Below are 21,504 nucleotides of genomic sequence, written 5' to 3'. Positions count from 1 at the left end.
AGTGATCTAGAATTCGATAAGTAAAATTATTATTTAAGAATTATTTGAATTAAATAATATAATATAGTCATTATTAATTTTAAATGATTAATATAATCAGTGATAATTTTAAATAATAATTTTATAAATATCTAAAATATCTAGATTATTATTTGTCAATTTATAATAAAAATATGCTTTTAAAATAATTTTAAATATTTTTTAATAATAAAAATATATTAGTTTAATGTTGAATGAATTGAGTAAAATATGGAATTTTTGTGATGATTTAAATCTGCCAAAAGCAAAAAATTAAAATGCATTTTGTGACTGTATAAACTTTCAGAAAATGTAGTAGAAGGCAAACAAACACGCAATTTTGTGGCGATTTAAAACTGCCAAAAACGTTGTATTAGGAAAAATTAAAATTCATTTTGTGGCGGTTTTAAACCATCACAAAGCGATTGAATTTTCTGACACCTGCCACTTGTGTTTAAGTATATCTGCTACAAATATTTTTAACGACCTGACAGTTATTAATGACGTTGTGACGATTTTTAATCGTAAAAATCAGGAGAGTCCAACCGGAGCAAGTGGGTGATCAAGGATGTCATGGTTATCCCAAAATAAAATTAATTTTCTAATTTTCTTATATAAAAATATTATTTTGTGGCACTCCTTAAACTTAAAAGAAATAAAAAATTAGATATATATCTTTTTTGTCTTAGCCTCCTTAAACACCAATGCTTCCTTTGCCACTGATATCAATGCAATATATTATTACAATGAAGGATCGTTTATAGAGAACCCTAACTGATGTATATTAATGAAACCAATCTTTGTATATTGAGTTTATAGAAAACTCTAGCTGCTGTATATTAATGAAAACAATTTGTGTATTGAATGTCAAATGTCGACAAACCACCGAGCTATCATAGTTTGACTTAGAACTCACTTAAAAAAAAATTACATAGTGACATATAAAAAATATTTTTATTGTAGATATAATATATATATAAATATAAATTTATTTTAGTATTGATTTTGAATAAGATTTAATAATATATACTATATATAACATATGTTTAATTTTTTAATAATATATCAATATATATTATATTTATAATTTTTTAATTAGTAAATGTTAATTAATAGTTGTTATATTAGTGGATGAATTCAAACTTACATTCTCCTTATCATGTCAATTCCATGTTTCTCTTTCCAAACCATTCGAACCACTTATAACTCTTATATTATATCTATAATGTAAATAAAAGTAATTTTGATAATAAGTATTATATTTTTATAAGGTGTTTTATTATTGTATCGTATGACATTTTTTTAATGAAAAATTATTTCATGGGCCAGTAAATATTAGCGAATTGTTTAGCCAAATTCAGAAATATATTGATTAGTGATCACAATCTCAATTATATTTCTGGAAGGGTACAATATCCTATTTAACATCATATTAATATAGTGATCTTTGAATGAAATTATAAATATGTCCTTTAGGTGGTCATACAATATCAGAAATCTCAACAAAAAAAAAAAAATTTCACACCAAACTTGCTCTGAATTTTATACTTTACCAAAGTTACTCTTTGGAAAAGACATGGAGTCACAAACAGCTAGTTCAATTTAATACATTCCTTTGTATGAAACGGTGTTCATGCAAGATACGTTTTGCAGATTTGGATTCGTAATAATGAGCTGGTTCTGCATCCAATCAATATAGTCTTACGAACGTGATTCCAATACACCCTGTTATTAGTATTGTTATTATTATTTTTGAGAATACCCTGTTATTATCTTATGAATCTAATCCTTTGATTTTATTTATTGTTAGTCTCTCCCACCAACAAGTATTAAAAAAAAAATTATAGAAAGCTGAAACTGTAACTGATTGATGTATTCGAATCATTAGTGTATGTTATTATCTTATTCGTATATTCCTGCTTCAGGCATCCCTGATTTTTTATAATGATATGTATAAAGCAAGATTAATTATTGCAAACCTAATAGAAAGTGGGAGATTAGTGAAAGGATGAAAGGAATTTGTCCTGCCCTAGTAAACCAAAGTTTTGATATCGAAAGTTTTGACACAAATGGAAGATTAAGAAAATAGTTTATTCTTTTCAATGGTATCCGTTGAAAGCTTGTAAGAAACTTTGAGAAATAAAATGTTTTCAACTTAATTACTACCAAATACTCTACTTTAAAATTGCCACTGCCTTTACAACCAGTCAATAATTAATTAATCATGATTTTGGTAAAATCATGATGGCTAAATTTTACACAAACTATAATTTGGAAGTTTTTTTTTTTCAACAAAATTACAAACACGCAATAAATTATATTAGAAATAAAAATTTAGTATATCAATCAAATGTAGAGTCTGTGCGACCTATAAATCTATCTATGAAAAAAAAAGGTAAAACACCAATCATTAAAAACTGAATTGGAACTTTTTTATTTTTCTGTAAATTTGCTCTCACGACATTTTGAAGATTTTTATGTTAAAAGGGCTGGATAACAATGTGTTTTTATAACTATTAGGTCTATATTGTTAAACAGAGCATTGGAAATAACATGTTAAGGGGGAGTATAATGTTAAATACTTAATATTCATCTTAAGTAATAAGTATAGATCGATAATTAAGAATTAAATGATAATAATAATAATAATAATAAGAAAAAGGCACATAAGTATATATGCATGTTAAAGACATAGTTATATTTATGCAATTAATGGCAGAAGTATCTTAGTCTATCTGTAGAGTTGTAGTTATGACCTAAAACTTGATATAAAGCATTCAAAATGCATAATTTGTATCCCATTTAGGTATCACAAACCATGTGCACTTAAAATTGTTCTCATAATTTAGATTTGGATCTAAGAAATCACTAACTAAACCAGAACACGCGCGCACGATGTGGCATGCATGTGTGCATCCACAGCATATGCTTTATGAACACTCCAAGTTTCACGATGATTGAGATTACAATTTCCGTACTTGTATGAAAGTACAGACACGAAGCATGTAAGATATATATATATAACCTATTTTGCCACTATCAGCCTCGGAACTGAAATTATGGTCAACCCTTTGAGTCTATTAAGGATACAATCCCACATGATATTGGTTGCAATAGTTCAAAAGCATTGGCCAAGGCTAAGTTTTGATTATTTTCATATCATTATTATTTCATTTTTAAGATGATCTTAAAATAATTTTAAATCTTTTTATTGTATACGTATGTCTTGGAAAATTTTAAAGAGGTAATTTGCAAAGAAAAAATACTTCTGAAACGCAAGCTAGTTACTCAAAGTGTAGATATCATTTCGTTTCATATGATTATTTCACCTTTTAAAAGGATCTATGCAAAGTTCTAATCCTTTTAAGGTACATATATACTTTGGATTTTTTTTAAGACGCAAGCTGGTCAAACAATCCTTGATTGGGTCTTTGAGATTTGCATCATAGTGTGTGATGAGTATTTTATTTTTGGTTAAAATATTTTTTTACCTTTTAATATTTAACTTATTTTCTTTTAGTTCTTATAGTTTAAAATATATATTTTTTTTAATTTATATATTTATTTTTTAATCATTTTTAGTTCTTATAATTTAAAATAGATATTTTTAGTCTTTATACTTGTAGTTTTTAAATCTTTTTAGTTTCAATTGTTAATTTTTTTGCAACGTTATCTATTTTATGTTTATACGTTCGAAATCTTCAATTTTATTATGAGAATAAGAGAAAAACATGTATCAATAATAGACATTATAGGTGAGGATATGTACAAAGAGACATAGAGTATCAAGAGATATAATTTACAGTAACTCCAATAAAATAAATTTGATATTAGACTGACAAAGTTAAATTAATACATCTATCACGTTAATACAAAAAAGATCACGAACTTGGATCCTTTCTTGTAATATTTTCTCTCCAGCCTCTCTCCAGCAACATTAATAACCATTGAATATATCTAATAACTCAAATTTAATCTTATAATTAATGTAACTTTTTAAATGATTTTATAAGATTAAATTTAAGCCATTAAATATATCCAATAGTTATTAGTGTTGCTGGAGAGAAAATATTGCAGGAGAGGATCCAAATTTAAAAATTACATTACAAAAAACACATTAATGATCGGACTAAAAGATTAAAAAACTATAAATATACATACTTAAAAAAAAGATTTATCTTAACTTTTAAAAACCGAAAAGAATTAAAAAAGATTAATATCATAACTAAAAATATATATTTTAAATTATAACTAAAAGATAATGTAAGTAAAATTATAGATAAAAAAAAAGTATTTTAACCTTTATTCTTTTTACGATTCCCCGCATGTTTTATCAAATATCAAGTTTAGAAGATAAACTTTGGTGATAAATCTTTGGCGAGAATAATGAATTTGATAATTAATTAATCTTCATAATTATAATTACAGCAGTTCTTACCTCGCAATAATGTTGGAAAAATTAAGGTTAAATTTTATTTTTAGTATTTTTATTTTTCTCGATTTATAATTTTAATTCTTCCACTTTAAAATAGAGACATCTAGTCTTTTATTTTAAAAATATGAATTTTTAATTGTAATATTAATTTAATATTTATTAATCGATAAATTTTGACATTATTTAAAAATCTGTCATTACTTAAATATCATGATATTTAGTAACATAATATGTAAAGATAAAAAATAAAAAATAACATAATTTTTTTATATATATTTTAATGATTGATTAATATTTATTTTATTAATAAATTTTAATTACATTATTTTTTTATCTTCAAATATCATATTACTAAATATAGCATCACTTAAATATGAATAAATATTAAAATTCAACAATTAATAATGTCAATATGATAAGAGAACTAAATTTATATATTTTTAAAATTAGAAGGGTTAAATAACTCTATTTTAAAATAGATGATCAAAATTAAAAATTAACAAAAATAAAGACCAAAAATGTAATTTAACAAAAAAATTAATTAGGATAGGAACTATCGCTCCATGTGGGGCAATCAATTTTTCTTGAATCATATCTTATTTGAACACAAGTTATAAGTGTTTTTCTAAAGTTTCTATAAATAAGGAAAACTCTTTATTTTCAATGAAAAAACTTTCAAAAACACTTTTAAATTTATATCTAAATAGGTTTTGAATGAAAAATATTAACATCATGCAAACTAAATTTAAGTTTAGAGTTCATCGATGGGGTTGTAATTTTTTAAAAGAAACAAAAACTTTATAAATTAAAAACATGTTTAAGAGATATTTATAGCTATATATTTTTAAGAAAAACTTTAAAATAATTTTATTTATTTGTTAAGAAAATAACTTCCATAAAAAATTGTAAATACGTTATTCTTAATAAAAACACATCTAAACGTATTTAACAGCCATGCGCGTTAAATACTTGAATAGAGAATTTATAGTGATTGTATCCACTCAAACAAAATTAGGTTGGGTCGAAGAACACTGATAAACTTAAAAATATAGGGGAAAATATCCGGATCCCTTCGGACCCACAAAACCTCTTCACAGGAAGCCTTGAGAGTAACCATCAAGAGCATAAACAATGGAGTTGTGGGGAAATCTTCAGTTACAGTAGCAATATTGAAGTTTTTCTCAAAGGGGCACATTCACATGCATAGGAGGACATTAACTTCTTCGATACCTTTACGTTGAGGAGGAACAATCATAGGTTGTTAAAGATTAGAGTTGTCAACGTGGGTGCCATTTCGTTATTGGGATGCTCTCATCCACTCTTTTTTTTCATCTTATCTGATCCTAAGTCCTAACTAACATAAATGAAAGCTAATTGTTTTTGGCAATTTCCTTTTACTTATTCACTCATTTTTTCTGTGTTTTATTTTAATTTCTTTCCCAGTTTTTTTTTTCTGAAAAATTAAGTTTTGAAATTTATTTTAGTAATAAGTAAATGTTACAAAAGTTAATTTCTAAAATATTATATATATATATATATATTCCAAAAACTAATTTTATAAAATGGTAGAATTTTAATATATTATGATAATATATGTTGATAAATGATAATAATTTAGACAAAATCCTAAAGAACTCAAGAGATCTTGTTATTTCAAAGAAGAGGGAGGTTTAAGATATTCATAGAAACAATACAATCAATTCAAAGATATATAAAAGGAGGAATATATTTAATACATCCATAAAAACACATTATTAATCTCTCGTGACAAGTTCTTCTTTAATCGCATAAGGAACATTTTGGACCTGTGGCTTTAGGACATGGTTTAGCAACTTTGAGTAAGGTTGAGCATCTTAGCTCCAAGATCACAATATATACTATTGGATTAGCAAGCAACAGATAAACTCATCGCAATGGAAAGTTAACATCCAAGCTACAACTTTCACGAAGACCATAAAAGTAAATTCGATCATCTACTTGCTTAAACGAGTCCATCTTTTACTTAAATAAGGTCAGTTTGCTCAAAGTGATCAATAACTTTCTCTTAGTAACCAAAATTCACTTAAAGTGCCTAAAAACTCGTTTGGAGTGACCAAAATTCGCTCTAAGTGATCTGAGTCAAAGAGCTTCTCTCAGCAACCATCCAAGCTCACTTGAAGCTACTCCCATGGGCACTCTAAGTGACCAAACCCAAAAAATATGCAAATTGAAAGCCCAAGAACATCAAACAAGAAAAATACTTTAATAATCCAAAAATCCACCCAACTCATACATCAATTCTTCCATGCAACTTAATCCAACTCATACATATACCTTCCCAACAACTCATTTTGGCCCAAAACCACATCCTTAATGATCATTATTTTTTGTGATTGACGCCTTTAAATTTTTAAATGAATGTTTTATACTTTAATAGATCAAAAGTAGTTGTCTAAGAACTCGTATTTTGTTAAAAATGTATAAAAGCATGAAAAGCATCAAAATAAAGGGCAGAGATCCCGAATTTTATGGAAAAGGCACTAACAAAGGACTGCATCCTCATTATACATTGATTTTGCTTCTTGTTATTCCCATTTAGTTACTATGCTATAATAAGTAGCTTGATCTATCAAGGATAAGAAATACGTTTAGGTTAAAGGCATTAATTGAAGCATTTAATGCATTTATGGATACTTTTTCTCTCTCTAGATCAAACGATGGAGTAAGACGAAATAATTTTATGAATCAAACTCAGGGAGTTGTAATGCTCATCTCTTTCAAAGTTACTATATAAAAAGCTCTATAACTAAAAAAAAAGAAGATAAAAGATAAAAATGCAAATATAGAAAAATTTTGAGATACAATACATATCTATTAGAAAATCTTCTTCAAGAGTTTTCTCATACTTAAACGATTTGTTGTAATCACGTCTAATAGAAATGACAATTACAACCTTGTAATACCTTCATTGTTATAGGGTAGAGCTTAAAAAGGCTTAATAGTAAAAAGTTACTTGAGGGTTGAGCCTAAAAAGGCTTGTTTATAAAAGAATACTTGGGTAGTGACTTAAATAAGCCATTCAAAAAACACTTTTTTGAACTATAAGTGACTTAGTAAAATGATACTTGTAACTTTGCTGAAAGTTAGTAAAACTTAATTTGGTTGGATTGAGAACTACACATAGCCTTGGTGGTTGAGGTGAATCAGTATAAAAACTTTTTGTGTTAATTGATTACTCTTACTAATTTTTTGTCCGTTACAGGTATTACTTCATGTACTTTAAAACATAAGAGTTTTTGATATACAACATTTAATCCCCTTTTTAGTGTCTATCTCTTCTCCATAGATTCTCTCTATAGAAATTATCTCTTTAAGGTCTGAAAATTATGTACTTATGAAACTCAACTTAAAATAGAACCTTATATATCTTTCTCTCTTAGAGCCAACTAAACCTCTAGCTAGAGACCCTTACAACTTACACAACTTACTAGAGTACAGTGTTACATAATGTAGACTAAATACATACACTTTTAAATAATTTTAAATAATTATCTCATCATCAAATAAAAAAACACTTTTTATTCTTATGTTATAATAAAAAAATCTAATATTGATTAGTAATTATTAAAATATTTTATCTAAATTCTTCCTTTTATTTTGATACATATATATATATATAATTATTTTATAATATTGTAAAAATTTAATAATGATTAGTAATTATTAAAATATTTTTATCCAAAATTTACCTTTTATTTTAATATATTTGTTTTGATATATTTATTTTTTAATTATTTTTAGTATAATTTTTTTATATATTTAATTTTTTTAATTTTCATTAGGAGTTTTTATATATATATTTTTTACTTACTTTCAGTAGCAAATATTTTATAATATTATTTATACATAAAAATATTTCGGAAGAAATTATTAGAAGGAATAAATATTTATAAAAAATTTATTGGAGTAAGATTTTAGAGGGAAAAAGTTGTTTCCTTTATATATACTTTAAATAGAATAGATAATATATTATACACATAAAAGGCAATATTGTTTGAGGTAAGTATTATTATATTGGGCTACAAATTTAATCTTTGAAAATGGTTTAATAAATCATTTAGTTCTTGAACTTTTTGAAAATTTTTAATTAGACTTTTAAACTAAAAAAATTATAATTAAGTTTTTCATTTTTTATATTTTTATAATTTAATCTTTAGATTTTAAAAAATTGTTTACAATCTAAATTTTTTTAAAAAGTTTATATATATACATATTTTTTTTCTTTTCATAATTAGTGTGATATCTCTATCTCGCATACTGATCATACTCTTAAATATTAATAAAGCAAAACAATCTCGCCCAAATAAATTTTTTATTTGAAATAAATAATAGTTCACAAAATGTCTTTAAGGTTATATAATTCACATTTAGCTCAAAATGGAATAAGTTCAAAATATAAATGTCTTACGTAATAATAATCATTAGACCACCATGGTTACCCAAAAATAATACATGAATCAAAAGACTAACATTGTTCTTAAATAAAATGAAATAAATCAAGTAAATAGAATAACAAATCCTAAGTCATGAACTTTGATATGACATCCTATCAAAGCATCATCCATAAACCTCAAGCGAGTAATTACATAAAATATATTTAATTAGGTTATAAATTAAAAATATATATTTTATGTGATGGAACTAGGTGAGGAGATTGATGATTCCTTCACTTGCTCCATGCTTAGGACCGTGAATGCTATTGAGGTTAAGACTCCAATGACTCTTTGAAGCTCCTTGAAGTGTTCTTCAATGGAGAAGAAGCCTTGAAGTGGCTCGGTTACTCCTTAGCTTGAGGTAGAAGCTTAAGGAACCAAGGTAAGGTTGAAGCACCTTTGGAGAGAACTTAGGAGAGAAAGTTCTCTTCGGTTTTTGTGACTCTTGATTTAGAGAGAAAATTCAGATTTCATTTCTCAAATTGTTCAAAAGTGTTTTACAATCAAAGAATTACAAGTTTATAGGAGTAGGAAACTTAGAGAGCAAGCTAGTCTTGACCATGGTTCACTAGGAACCATGGTTGAGTCTAGATAAACCGTCCAAGGTCAAGAGGCTTGGAGAGCAAGCTTCTCACTTGGATTGCTTGGTAAGCTAGCCAAGGAGAAGCTTGTGCTTCAAGCTTCCAAGCTTAAGAAACTCCATGAATTTTGTCCAAGTGTGAACACAAGTGTTCACACAAGTGTGAACACAAGTGTGAACACACTTCTAAGGTGGGTGGCTTCTTGGAATTAATTTACTCCTTTTGATTTGAAAATGGTTAATTTGGTTTAGTTAGGTTCATTCTATGGGAATGGAACCTAGCTAAATCAAATCTATGAAAAATTAGGAGTAAAATGAGTCCAATATGAAAAATTTAGCCTAGGACCACCTTTGGCTAAATTGCTAGGAGCACTCTCTAGCTTACTAAGGACACTCTCTAATTTGCTAATGCCACTCCTACTAGAAAACTAAGAAAAGAATGTATTTCTAGGTTAGGTTAAATGGAGTCAAAGTGTCCAAGTAACCTACCCTAGAATCAATATACAATAGCTACTAAAAAGGGAAATAAAGTGCCTTACAAATACAAAGGCAAAAATAACCTATACAAAAGAAACTATGTACAAGATATTTACAACATATGAAAAAGGTCTTCAAAATCATCCCATTCCTCTTGGTTCTTTTAATGTATCTCCTCTTGGATTCCTTGGCCTTGGCCATAGTCTATCATCCCCTCCCTCTTGAAAAGGATTTGACCTCAAATCTCGAGGGTCTTCATGATAATCATCCACACCTACAAATATATAATACCATTCATTAGAGGTGATATTGTCAATCAATAAATGTGAAAGGTATATCCTAAGAGGAATCCTTTCATAGAACCTAAAGAAATTGATGATACTAGACCTTCTAAAATAATGAATAGGATTCTCTCCTAAACATAGTCTAGGTATATTACTAAATCCTAAGAAAGTGCTAAAACTAAGACTATAACATACTAAAGACTTAATCCTAAAAACTAGAACATTTTGCCTAAAGTACCCTATGTGGTAACCTAGGCATTTCCTAGAAAATAAGGAAAATACTACTAAGAAATTTCCTAAACAATTTTGGATTATATTATTTGTTGGATAGTTATGAAAAGAATTTGTCACAAGGAACCTTGAAGGTTCAGATGTTATATCCAACAAATAATATATTCCATAAATTGGGTGCATTACTGACACAACTAAAGTAGGAAAAGTCCTACACAAACGAAGGCTATCTACCTTGGGCACCACCAAGGAAGTAGCATGAGAAGTGGAACTAAGTGAAGTCCACTTCTCCTTCACCAAATCTTGAAGTTGAGACTCTTTTTCTTTAAAAATAATGGATTTATGAATTTCCTCCTCAAGACCAGTGGCAGAATGAGGGCAAGAGTTAAGATCTTTATGAATAAAGAGAATTTTTTTCATAGGATTTTTAGTACTAAAACAATTCTCTTTAATCACAAATCCTTTAGAGGATATTTCTTCCTCTTTACTCTTCCCTGCACAAAGCTCTTTCTTTTTTTCTATTTCTTCTTTTGTTTTGATTTTCATTTTTCTTCTTCTTTTGTGTTTTCTCATGTCTTCTTTCAATTTTTCTTCTTCTTGTTTAAGAATTCTCAACTTCTCATCTAGGATAGCAAGTTTAGCCTCTCTTTCAATTTTCTCCTTCTCTTTTTGAAAGGCCTCTTGCTTCTTCCATAGTTTAAGTGATTTTAGCTCTTTTGTTAAGTAAGAAATGCTTTTAGGAGAGCTATCACTTCCACTATAGTTGGATTGTTGAGACATTTTAAACAACAAGATTTTTTTTTTCTCTTCACACAAAAATAGATTTTAAGAAAATAATATTTTTGAAGTGCTTAGACTTGGCACTTAGAGGTCTAAGAGTACAAATTGAACTATGGAGGGAGGTGAGCTACTATCGAGCCACTTAATAACCAAGCCTCTTCAAGTAAAAATCTCTAAACCCCTTTGTACTTTGCCTTGCACAAAATGTTTTCACAAAGTTCTTTTCAAAAGAAAAATAACAAGCAAGTGCCTAATGTGTACAATTAAGCAATGCAATCAAGACTTTGGAAACATAAATTTCTTGAAAACATAAATTGCTTAAAACATAAATGGCAGAAAACATAAATTGCTTGAAAACTTAAATGACTGAAAACATAAACTAGACGTTGAAAGCAAGTAAACCTAAGTGAGAGCTTGAAAGGTACCAAAGACCTTCAAGGACCACTCTCACAAGTACTACACGTGATTAGCTATAAGAGTTCTTAAGGAGAGATGGAGATACACCAAAGGCACTCCAAGACACTCCTTAACAAAGGCCTTGTACAAAAATTTAGAAAGCAAAATTACAAAGAAAATGAAATTCACTTTTTTTCTTCAAATGAAATGCAAATTCACACTCTAAATGAAATGTAAATTCACACTCAAATGAAATTAGTGGCTGCACCTAATTTTAAGAAAAACAAATTAGCCACTAATTAGAAGCAAATGTTAGTCACGGATTTTGTAAGGAGAAGTAGGTTTTAGAATCAAAAATTTCCGTCACTAAAATTTGTTCTAAATTTTCACAAAAAAATTTCACAATTAGCTTTGTTCTTTCTTGCTCCAATTCAGCCACCAACTGCAGCCTCACAAAGGTGTTTCACTCCTTTTTTTAGAAGTAACCTTGAGGTTAGTCACTTCTAGGTGTATTCAAGAACCTTGCCACCAAGAGAGAACAAACTCCCTAAGCAACCACCAAAGCCTTCAAGTAGATATCCCTTGCCTTGGCCTCCTACACCTTTTAAGAAGCACTCAAACACCTTCAAGACTAGAATATTAGTGCTAAAACTGAAAATGAACAATTTAGAATGGCTACACCAAGTGGTAGAAGAAAATGAGACAAGACTAGAAAGAGTTCCACAAATTGACAAGCAAAAATTAAGGCAAATTTGGAAGCTAGCACACACAAGAGTATCCTAGGAAAGGCACTAGAATGGATTACAAAATTAAAAGCTAAGATTATGAACAAAAACAAGACACAAATAGGTGGCTGGACCAACTAAAAATGTAAGCAAAAATTCATCAAAACCGAGAGCAATTTTAAGCAAAATTTTCACTCCTTTTGGCTTTTTCTTTCTTTTCTTTTTAGTAAAATATTTTTCTCTTATTTTTCTTTCAATGTTCAGGAGTTTTAAATGCCTTTTGATCACTTAGGAGTCTCGGTTTTAAGGTAGAAAAACTGCAGCAAAATTGGACACAAAACAAGAGGTGTTCACATGCAATTTTCAACTAGTGCTACACAATTTTGTACTATTTTTTTGTCAAATTTTTAAGCACTCTTTCTCTTGTTTTTCTAATGCATTTAAGACACTCACACCTCTGTTTTGGTTCTGTTTTAATGTTCAAAAATTTCAATAAGTTTCAGCCACTCAACAAGACACAAGAAACCTAATAGGAGTAGTGTTTAACAATTTTTTTTTTGACAAACTTTTAACAAGACATAATAGAAACCTAACTCTAGGAAATTTGCTAGGACTAATAGCAAATTAAGAACTCAATGATGTAAAACAAAAGCATATATGGTGAGGTACAGATTCAATAAGAAAATTCCACAAAAATTTCGGACTCAATCAACACAACACAAAAACTAGGTTAAAACAAGCTAGTCTAGGAATCAATGACATTCAAAGGACTACACATGACTCTAGACAAAACATATGATTCAAAAACAAAAACATACACTAAACAAAATCAATGTCCAATCACGGACTCATGTATAGGAATAGAGAAGACTCAAACAAAAATCAAAACGCACAAGTATAGGAACCTAGGCGCACCACAAATTGATTCAAGAATAAGGAACAAGCAAAACTATGAATCAATTACTTCATATGTGACATAAGGATCCATCAACATATTTATTAAAACTAGATCCATGCAGCAACACAAAGAGACATGTAAAAGGAGGAAGATACAACACGGATTCAAGAACAAAAAGTTAGAAACAAAAACCTCAAGAGCACTAGGCTCTGATACCAAAAATGATGGAACTAGGTGAGGAGATTGATGATTCCTTCACTTGCTCCATGCTTAGGACCGTGAATGCTATTGAGGTTAAGACTCCAATGACTCTTTGAAGCTCCTTGAAGTGTTCTTCAATGGAGAAGAAGCCTTGAAGTGGCTCGGTTACTCCTTAGCTTGAGGTAGAAGCTTAAGGAACCAAGGTAAGGTTGAAGCACCTTTGGAGAGAACTTAGGAGAGAAAGTTCTCTTCGGTTTTTGTGACTCTTGATTTAGAGAGAAAATTCAGATTTCATTTCTCAAATTGTTCAAAAGTGTTTTACAATCAAAGAATTACAAGTTTATAGGAGTAGGAAACTTAGAGAGCAAGCTAGTCTTGACCATGGTTCACTAGGAACCATGGTTGAGTCTAGATAAACCGTCCAAGGTCAAGAGGCTTGGAGAGCAAGCTTCTCACTTGGCTTGCTTGGTAAGCTAGCCAAGGAGAAGCTTGTGCTTCAAGCTTCCAAGCTTAAGAAACTCCATGAATTTTGTCCAAGTGTGAACACAAGTGTTCACACAAGTGTGAACACAAGTGTGAACACACTTCTAAGGTGGGTGGCTTCTTGGAATTAATTTACTCCTTTTGATTTGAAAATGGTTAATTTGGTTTAGTTAGGTTCATTCTATGGGAATGGAACCTAGCTAAATCAAATCTATGAAAAATTAGGAGTAAAATGAGTCCAATATGAAAAATTTAGCCTAGGACCACCTTTGGCTAAATTGCTAGGAGCACTCTCTAGCTTACTAAGGACACTCTCTAATTTGCTAATGCCACTCCTACTAGAAAACTAAGAAAAGAATGTATTTCTAGGTTAGGTTAAATGGAGTCAAAGTGTCCAAGTAACCTACCCTAGAATCAATATACAATAGCTACTAAAAAGGGAAATAAAGTGCCTTACAAATACAAAGGCAAAAATAACCTATACAAAAGAAACTATGTACAAGATATTTACAACATATGAAAAAGGTCTTCAAAATCATCTCATTCCTCTTGGTTCTTTTAATGTATCTCCTCTTGGATTCCTTGGCCTTGGCCATAGTCTATCATTATGTAATTACTTGTATTCCCTCGTGCTTTTCAAAACCACTTATATTTTTAATTTATAACCTAATTAAATATATTTGTGTAATTAAAAATTTGTAATTTATACGAATTAAGTTTTAAAAAATATATAACATTACATAAAATAAAAAATATTAATTCTAATTATGTTATAAAATAAAATTAAAATAATTATTATAAATATAAAATTCACTTTATTTTTCATTTAATCCTATTTTATTAAATAATTACAAATTTAATTTTATTTCACCTAATTTTTTTTCTTCTAATTTCTATTAAATCAATTTTCGCTTATTTTCTTACCTTCTCTCCCCCAATAAAAGCCTAAGAAATCTATTACAAACCTGAATTTCTATAAATCCTCTCCAACTGCTCTGTTACTTTTGATTCAGTTTGCATTCTTAATTTTGTGCGTAGGATCACTTTTTCCTCAAACAACGTCAAGAATCTCCAGAAGGGTATCTATCTATCATTTCCATCGTTCAGTACTCAAATCCTACTCTTAAATTAGCTTTTTCCGATATTTTTTATTTCATAAATTTGGTTATGCATTTTATCGTGTTTTTTTTCCCTATTATTTTTTCTTTAATGATAGCCTGTGCCGACCTAGTTTGCGGTGCATGAACAAGCGCTTGTTCTTCATATCACCACCAGTAAATCCCCATTTGGTGAAGGTAATTTTTGTTTAAATTTGTTCTTATAAATTTCATTTTTATGTGAGCAAGATTCTGATAAAAAGGTGCAGCTTTATGATTTTCTTTTGTAATTACTCGTATTCCCTTGTGCTTTTGAAAACCAGAAGTTGTCTGACGAGTGCTCATTATGGTTATGATGCCCCAATTCCTTTCATTTTACTTGAATTTTATATATTTATATCTTATATATTTCAGATTCAATTTTTTCTGTACCTTTAGCATAGTGACAATATATGATTGTGTGTTGGTGATTTTTTGAAGCTGAACAGAAAAGAGAAGAAATGGGTTAGGGCTGAGAGGGATAAGGTATAAAATAGGAAGGAAAATGTGACAAGCTTCTTCATTAGCTACAATTAGCTTATGCATAAACTAATTTGTAAAAGATCTTTCCTATTAACTTCTCTAAAATATTGTTTATAACTCATACATAAGCTAGTTTTAATTTATGGAAAAACTTATTTCAAATTTTCTTCAGATTTTCACTTCTTAGAAGTGTTTCTGGATAAGTTTATTCAAACTGACCATCACTTTAAAAATTTTTGGCGGAAAATACAGTAAAAATAGCTGGTCTGGTTATCCCAGCACAAATTATCTAACCAAAAAAACAGGCGTGGCACAGAGATCAGAAGATAGCCAATTAAGTTCTGCATGAAAATTCATCTACGTACTGGTTGATGGAAATGTAAGTGGTCAGATCCTTAGAGATTTCATATATCTGCCCAGTTGCATGTGGGAAGCATTTGTTACCCTCTTCACCAAACTTCCAATACTCAGGTTCATGGTATTTGATATCCCTATAATACAAAACAAAGCCAAACATTAATACAAAGCCACAATGAGGGGCATAGAAGAGGAGAACCCTCTTTCCTAATATTTTAAGCACATACATAGAAGTCCAGTGGATTTACTTTCTTGAAAGGACAGGTGATGATTTCATACACCCAATGTAGACCCTGGGTTTTGATCTATGACGATCAAGGGTTGTTGCTAGGACACCAAAACAGCAGCACATGTTACAATGTTAAATCTTATTTGGGAGAGAAATAGGATAGAGGAGGAAAAAATAGCAAGGAAACACAAGAAAGAAAACAAGAATCATGAAATAGCATATACGTATACCTAAATTGACGTGGACATCATCATCCACCTTGACATAGAAATCAACATCCATTTTGCAACTGTAGTAGAAAAAGAATTTTTTTGTCTTTGCAGATAGCTCACGGTACCCTTCAGTGTGTTCCTACAAGATAATGTGGAATCAAATATCACACTCCTGCCAGATTATCCAATGTTTTTCTCACACAATTTTTCTTTTTATTAAAATTAAATATCTGCCTTACTGAGCGAAGGAAGTCTTTGTGTTGTGCCTCTTCTGAATCAATAGCTCAGTCTAGAATGCTGTGGGAAGTTGTACTGTGACAACAACGACAATATCACCCATGTTAGTACCATTAAGTAGTAACACATTGATAAGATATATGGACCAATTAGATGTTTTCAAGTTCTTGGAATCTTTGGTTGGAGGCTTTTTTCAACTCCAGAGGTTTCTTGTGAGGTGGGGCAATAGGGTTTGTACAAGATCCAAGCTCTGAATCTTATATGGGCTATACACTTTATTAGGATCTTCCAACCACCCACTACAACAATCTGCAAATCTACTTGCATAATTTCTTAAGACTAAAAGCCATGAAAACAAGTATTTCTAGTAAAGTGTCTTTTAAAGATAGTTATAAGTTGATCCTTAATGCTCTCGCTGCCATTTTTTAATATGTTGGGATTATTTTTCTCATTGTTTATTCAGATTTTCAATAGTGTTGTATGCATTATTGTTTATGTCTGAAAGTGTGTTCAGGAACGTTGGTATTGGTACTTACTTGTTATGGTTAAACTTTATATTTATAACAGACAGAATTTGCATAATTCTTGAGCATTTGTTAAGAGGCTAACTGTAATTGAAGCAGGGATGCGACATGGAGAGTCCCCGTTCTGTGAACAGTCCTAGAAGAACCCTCAGTTTGTCAGGACAACGAAGGGCAACTGTGTCCTTTTTTGACCCCGATGACAAAACCTCTGGCTTTGGATTGTCTGGCGATCATGGACCTAAGCCTTCTGAAGTTTATGGTTTTGTAGGTTCTATTACCACTGTTGTTGCTACAGGTCTTCTTCCCTCTTATCCCACTCTTCACAGTTTCAACCCTTTTTGCCTAACGTCTCTGATGAATGACTTTCTATGTGCAATATTATATAATTGCAAATTTGTTACTTGTCAACAAACGTCTTTTAGTCACCCACTAAGTTTTATGTGATGCTCATATGTGATATGCGACTTTTATTGTATTTTCATTTTCCCTTTGTGTATGTATAGTTATGTTCTTGGTATGGGCATATATTCCAGAATCCTGGCTACAATCTGTTGGCATCTCTTACTATCCTAGCAGGTTAGACAGCTCCACTCCTGTTATTTGAAGCTTTGACAACTATCAGATATATTTGTTTAGGTGCACAAAACAAGAAATGTTTGTTGAGCAAACTCCAGTGAGAAATTCCGAATTGTTAATCTTAATTTTAAGGTTTAAAAATGTAAAGTTAGTTAAGGTGAAAATAACTGTATAAGCTTGTCAATTAAGCTGTTTATTTTTAAGTAGGGCTTTTGAGGAAGGAATGGATGGTAGTAAGCCCAACTTTTTCCTTCATTCAGAGACCTTAATAACAAAAATATCTGGAAAAATGATTTATCATCTGTATGTAAAAAATTTGAAAATTTATTTTCAGTTTTTGCTTTCCAGATATTTTTTTGGCTGTGGAACGCAGCTCTTTTCTATGGAAAAGATTGTCGATTCAACTATTTAAATAATCTTTTGCTTTTCAGGTATTGGGCTCTAGCAGTTCCAACTTATGTGATGGTAACCATTGTATTGATGTTGGGATTCTACATTGGCCTTAACTTCATTTCAACACCTTCACCAGCGTCTTTAAACACTGTTTTTGGTGAGTTTGATGCCAAATACTTTAGTGACACAGGTGTGATTAATTTTGATTGCTACATTACTGCCTAAGCTTATTGCACATGGGAGTATTTTTGACTTTATTTTTCTGCACGAAATATCTTGTGACTCGAGTCCTTTTTATATGAGTAAAGTCATTTTGGCAATAGACAAGTTCATTAGGAATTTTCTTTTCTTAAGTCTGTGTTATCTGTTAAGATCCAAAATCCAGTGTGCTTTTGTTGAAGTTTTCTGATTGCTGATATGGACATCTCTTTGTTCAGATGAATTCAGTAGGGATCCTTCGAGTCTTGAGCGTTCTCTAACAGATGAGAAGCCCATCGAACCCATTTCTGATATTGGTATTGACAGAATTAATGATATTATGTTCAATAATGCAACTTGACTATCATACACGTCTCCATTGTTCTGGTGGGAATTACTGCCAAACAAGTGCAGCTAATTGGGTTCTTCCATAAGAGGTTATCGCTATTAGATGTAAAATTGTTCGAGTTAATCTTGGGAAAGAATGATTTGATTCCATCTTGCTCTCTTTCTCTCTCTGTGTGTGTATATATATATATATATATATATATATATATATATATATATATATATATATATATATATATTTTTTTTTTTTTTTTTTTTTTCTTCTTCTTTCAATGCTTTATTTATTTTATTTTATTTTATTGGGTTGGGGGAGGGTTTGGTGTGGTTTAGCTTTTTAATGCATATGCCTGCATATTTAAAGTTTTCCTTTGTTCAGGCATTATATTCACACATGGGTAAATTTTTCATAATCCCATTACTTTTTTTTGTTTTGTTTCATTTTGTCTGTTCTGACAAATCCAATAGAGAAAATTACAGGCATCTAAATAGAAAAAACGGAAAATTATAGGACTAAAAATTGAAAAGATCAAAATAAAATAATTAAAATTAAATGGATTAACATGAAAACTATCTTATTTTGTAGTGATTAAATAGTTATCTACGCTAAAAATATAAAAATTAAACATTCAAATAAGACAATATACCGATAAAGAGTAGAAACCTGTTACCGATACACTAGTGATCGGTTACAAAATTAGACAAAATATAAAACCAAACAAAGGTATCAGAATGGAATTTTATTTTATTTATATGATTATAATTCTTTTTTTGGTTACATTGAATGGTTTCACAAGGTGAAGTTCTAATTCTGGATAAATTAATACTATCAATTCCTAACGAACCATTTAACACTAATTATCATTTCATCACTTGGTGTTTTGGGATGATGGAATATTTAACATAATTATTTTTCATATTATAAAAGTGTTATTTAACAATGTTGTTCAGTCCTGTAAAAAATCAATGTTGATCAGCAAATGCAACAAATGCAACAGGTAAACAAATTTCGTATAAATGAAAATTGCTTGGTAAGAGCACAACTATGTAAACGTAAAAGACAAATAATGTAATTTTGTTCAGTAGTAATTACTAGACCGTTAACGTGGAAAGTGGAATTTTTTCTTCTTCTTCTTCTAACTTTATTGGTGCAAGAAGACCTTCATTGTTATACGTAACCAAGTAAGGAAACATAAATGTGTTGCAAAGTCATGAGAAACTATGAAAAACTTAAAATACTATATAAAGATAGGGGAAGAGGTTGGTCAAATGGATTATGAAAGGATTTACTTCTTTTTTTGGGGATGTGATAAATATAAGGTTTGTAGTATCTTGTTTGTAATTTTAGACATATTTTTATTTCATAATTTTTATCTCAATCGGTTTCCATGACGACTATATGTGAGTTGATATTTTTTTATTAATTTTTAGTCTAGTATTTTTTATTTATTTATGTAAAGATAGAAAAGATTACAAAGATAGTTGCAATGAGGATTGAACCTGGGTCCTTATGTTTATAAATAAACTAACCCCTCTCCACTCAACCATTAGTGGTCATTTTTAGTCTAGTATTGAACATAACTATATTAATATTTTAATCAATTGATTTTTTTTTCGTGCTTATGTGAATTTTGATTTTTTTCTTCTATTCATTTATTTATTTGAAACAAATTAGCCAATATTTTACCTAACCTTATGAATTTGAAGAAGTATCATAAGGTGAAATGGAACCTTATAATAGTAGAAAATAAATTTGATTAGGTATACCTCTATATCTTGATAAATACCGAAGAATACTTATGGTTAATTCCCCCTAAATGATAAAAAAACAAAACAACAAGAGTAGAAAGTCAAATCGTTGAGTTTAATAGTGTAATAAATATTGATTCAAAATGTTTTTTTGATCATAAATTTTATTTCTTATAATCATTGTTTTAATTTTTAATTTGATCTTCATCTTTAAATTCTAATTTTCTCAATCTTGAAATATTTTCAATTGTTGTTCACTCATTTAATTTTATTTAAATAGTAATAATTGCTAAACAAAACATGTGATTCTTGAGATGATAATTATTTTTAATACTTGACGATGTCACACATTGTACATTTACAATTTTATCAAATCAATGAGCATACCTTTGTTTTTTTAATATGTAATTTACTATTGCAAATAACTCTCAACTCCTTTTCCATTTTAGCAATGTCAATTGTATCGTATGTGTGACAACTTCAATAATTCTCTATCATTTTTTATTATTGATCTCATATAGTTAAAGTTGGAAATTTGTGGTTTGACAAATTCTTCCATTTATACTTGTACATCATATATTTTTTGTCTCTCGCCAAAATTGTAATGCATGTATTTTGTCTTGTTCTTACTTAAGTAAAACATTTTTCTTTTTTCAAAACTGGCTTCCTTTGACTTCCTTTGGTTCCTCTGTGAAAACTATATCATTTACAAAAAAGTATATGGTTAGAGATAAACTTTTGAACGTCTTTAATAAGCATGTCCAAGACTAGATTAAACTGACAAAGAGTTAAGGCTGAATATTGCTATATTCTTGTCCTATTAGAAAGTCCTTGGTGTCACATCCTGAAGTTTTCACTATAGCAATTACCTCTTCATGCATGTATCACTCTTATACGATCATTAGTAAAATGGGAAACTCACATTCTTTACTAGTTTTGTATAATTTGTTTTATCTAGACCCCCAATTTTGTATTTATTTTAATTTATTACAACTTCATATATCAACAATCAAAGATTTGAGGATGTACGATAGATGGAGATGACACGCGTCGATGAGTGTGTATTTTCTTCAAAATGAATTTTT

The 21,504-nt window shown here is 29.2% G+C and overlaps 1 protein-coding gene across 3 annotated transcripts; it reads left to right on the top strand.

Moving 5' to 3' along the window:
- The first annotated feature begins 14,900 nt into the window (after positions 1 to 14,900).
- Positions 14,901 to 18,823, top strand: LOC109815294 (phosphatidylinositol N-acetylglucosaminyltransferase subunit P). 3 transcript variants are annotated; one of them, XM_020379969.3, is made up of 6 exons: positions 14,901 to 15,059; positions 15,197 to 15,275; positions 17,258 to 17,453; positions 17,692 to 17,734; positions 18,166 to 18,284; positions 18,565 to 18,823. In XM_020379969.3, the coding sequence occupies exons 2-6, from the start codon at positions 15,222 to 15,224 to the stop codon at positions 18,684 to 18,686; spliced, it is 534 nt and encodes a 177-aa protein (XP_020235558.1). In that variant the 5' UTR covers positions 14,901 to 15,059; positions 15,197 to 15,221; the 3' UTR covers positions 18,687 to 18,823. The 3 variants fall into 3 exon arrangements, with proteins under 3 accessions (XP_020235558.1, XP_020235557.1, XP_082921794.1); XM_020379968.3 differs by having other exon boundaries at positions 17,662 to 17,734; XM_083065668.1 differs by lacking the exon at positions 14,901 to 15,059 and adding an exon at positions 15,852 to 15,978 and having other exon boundaries at positions 17,662 to 17,734.
- Positions 18,824 to 21,504: the final 2,681 nt, after the last annotated feature.

The sequence above is a fragment of the Cajanus cajan genome, chromosome 1 (genome assembly GCF_000230855.2).
Source record: "Cajanus cajan strain Asha chromosome 1, NIPB_CcT2T_4, whole genome shotgun sequence".
NCBI classification, from domain to species: domain Eukaryota; kingdom Viridiplantae; phylum Streptophyta; class Magnoliopsida; order Fabales; family Fabaceae; genus Cajanus; species Cajanus cajan.
Note: the sequence above shows the minus strand (reverse complement) of the source record. Positions and strands in the feature narration are given on the sequence as shown.

Excerpts from the sequence above, each read along its gene's own strand:
- LOC109815294 (XM_020379968.3), top strand. The coding sequence starts at position 15,222 with ATGAACAAGCGCTTGTTCTTCATATCACCACCAGTAAATCCCCATTTG. Across the intron at positions 15,276-17,257 it reads TAAATCCCCATTTGGTGAAG|GGATGCGACATGGAGAGTCC; the intron begins GTAATTTTTGTT and ends TAATTGAAGCAG. Across the intron at positions 17,735-18,165 it reads ATCTCTTACTATCCTAGCAG|GTATTGGGCTCTAGCAGTTC; the intron begins GTTAGACAGCTC and ends TTTGCTTTTCAG.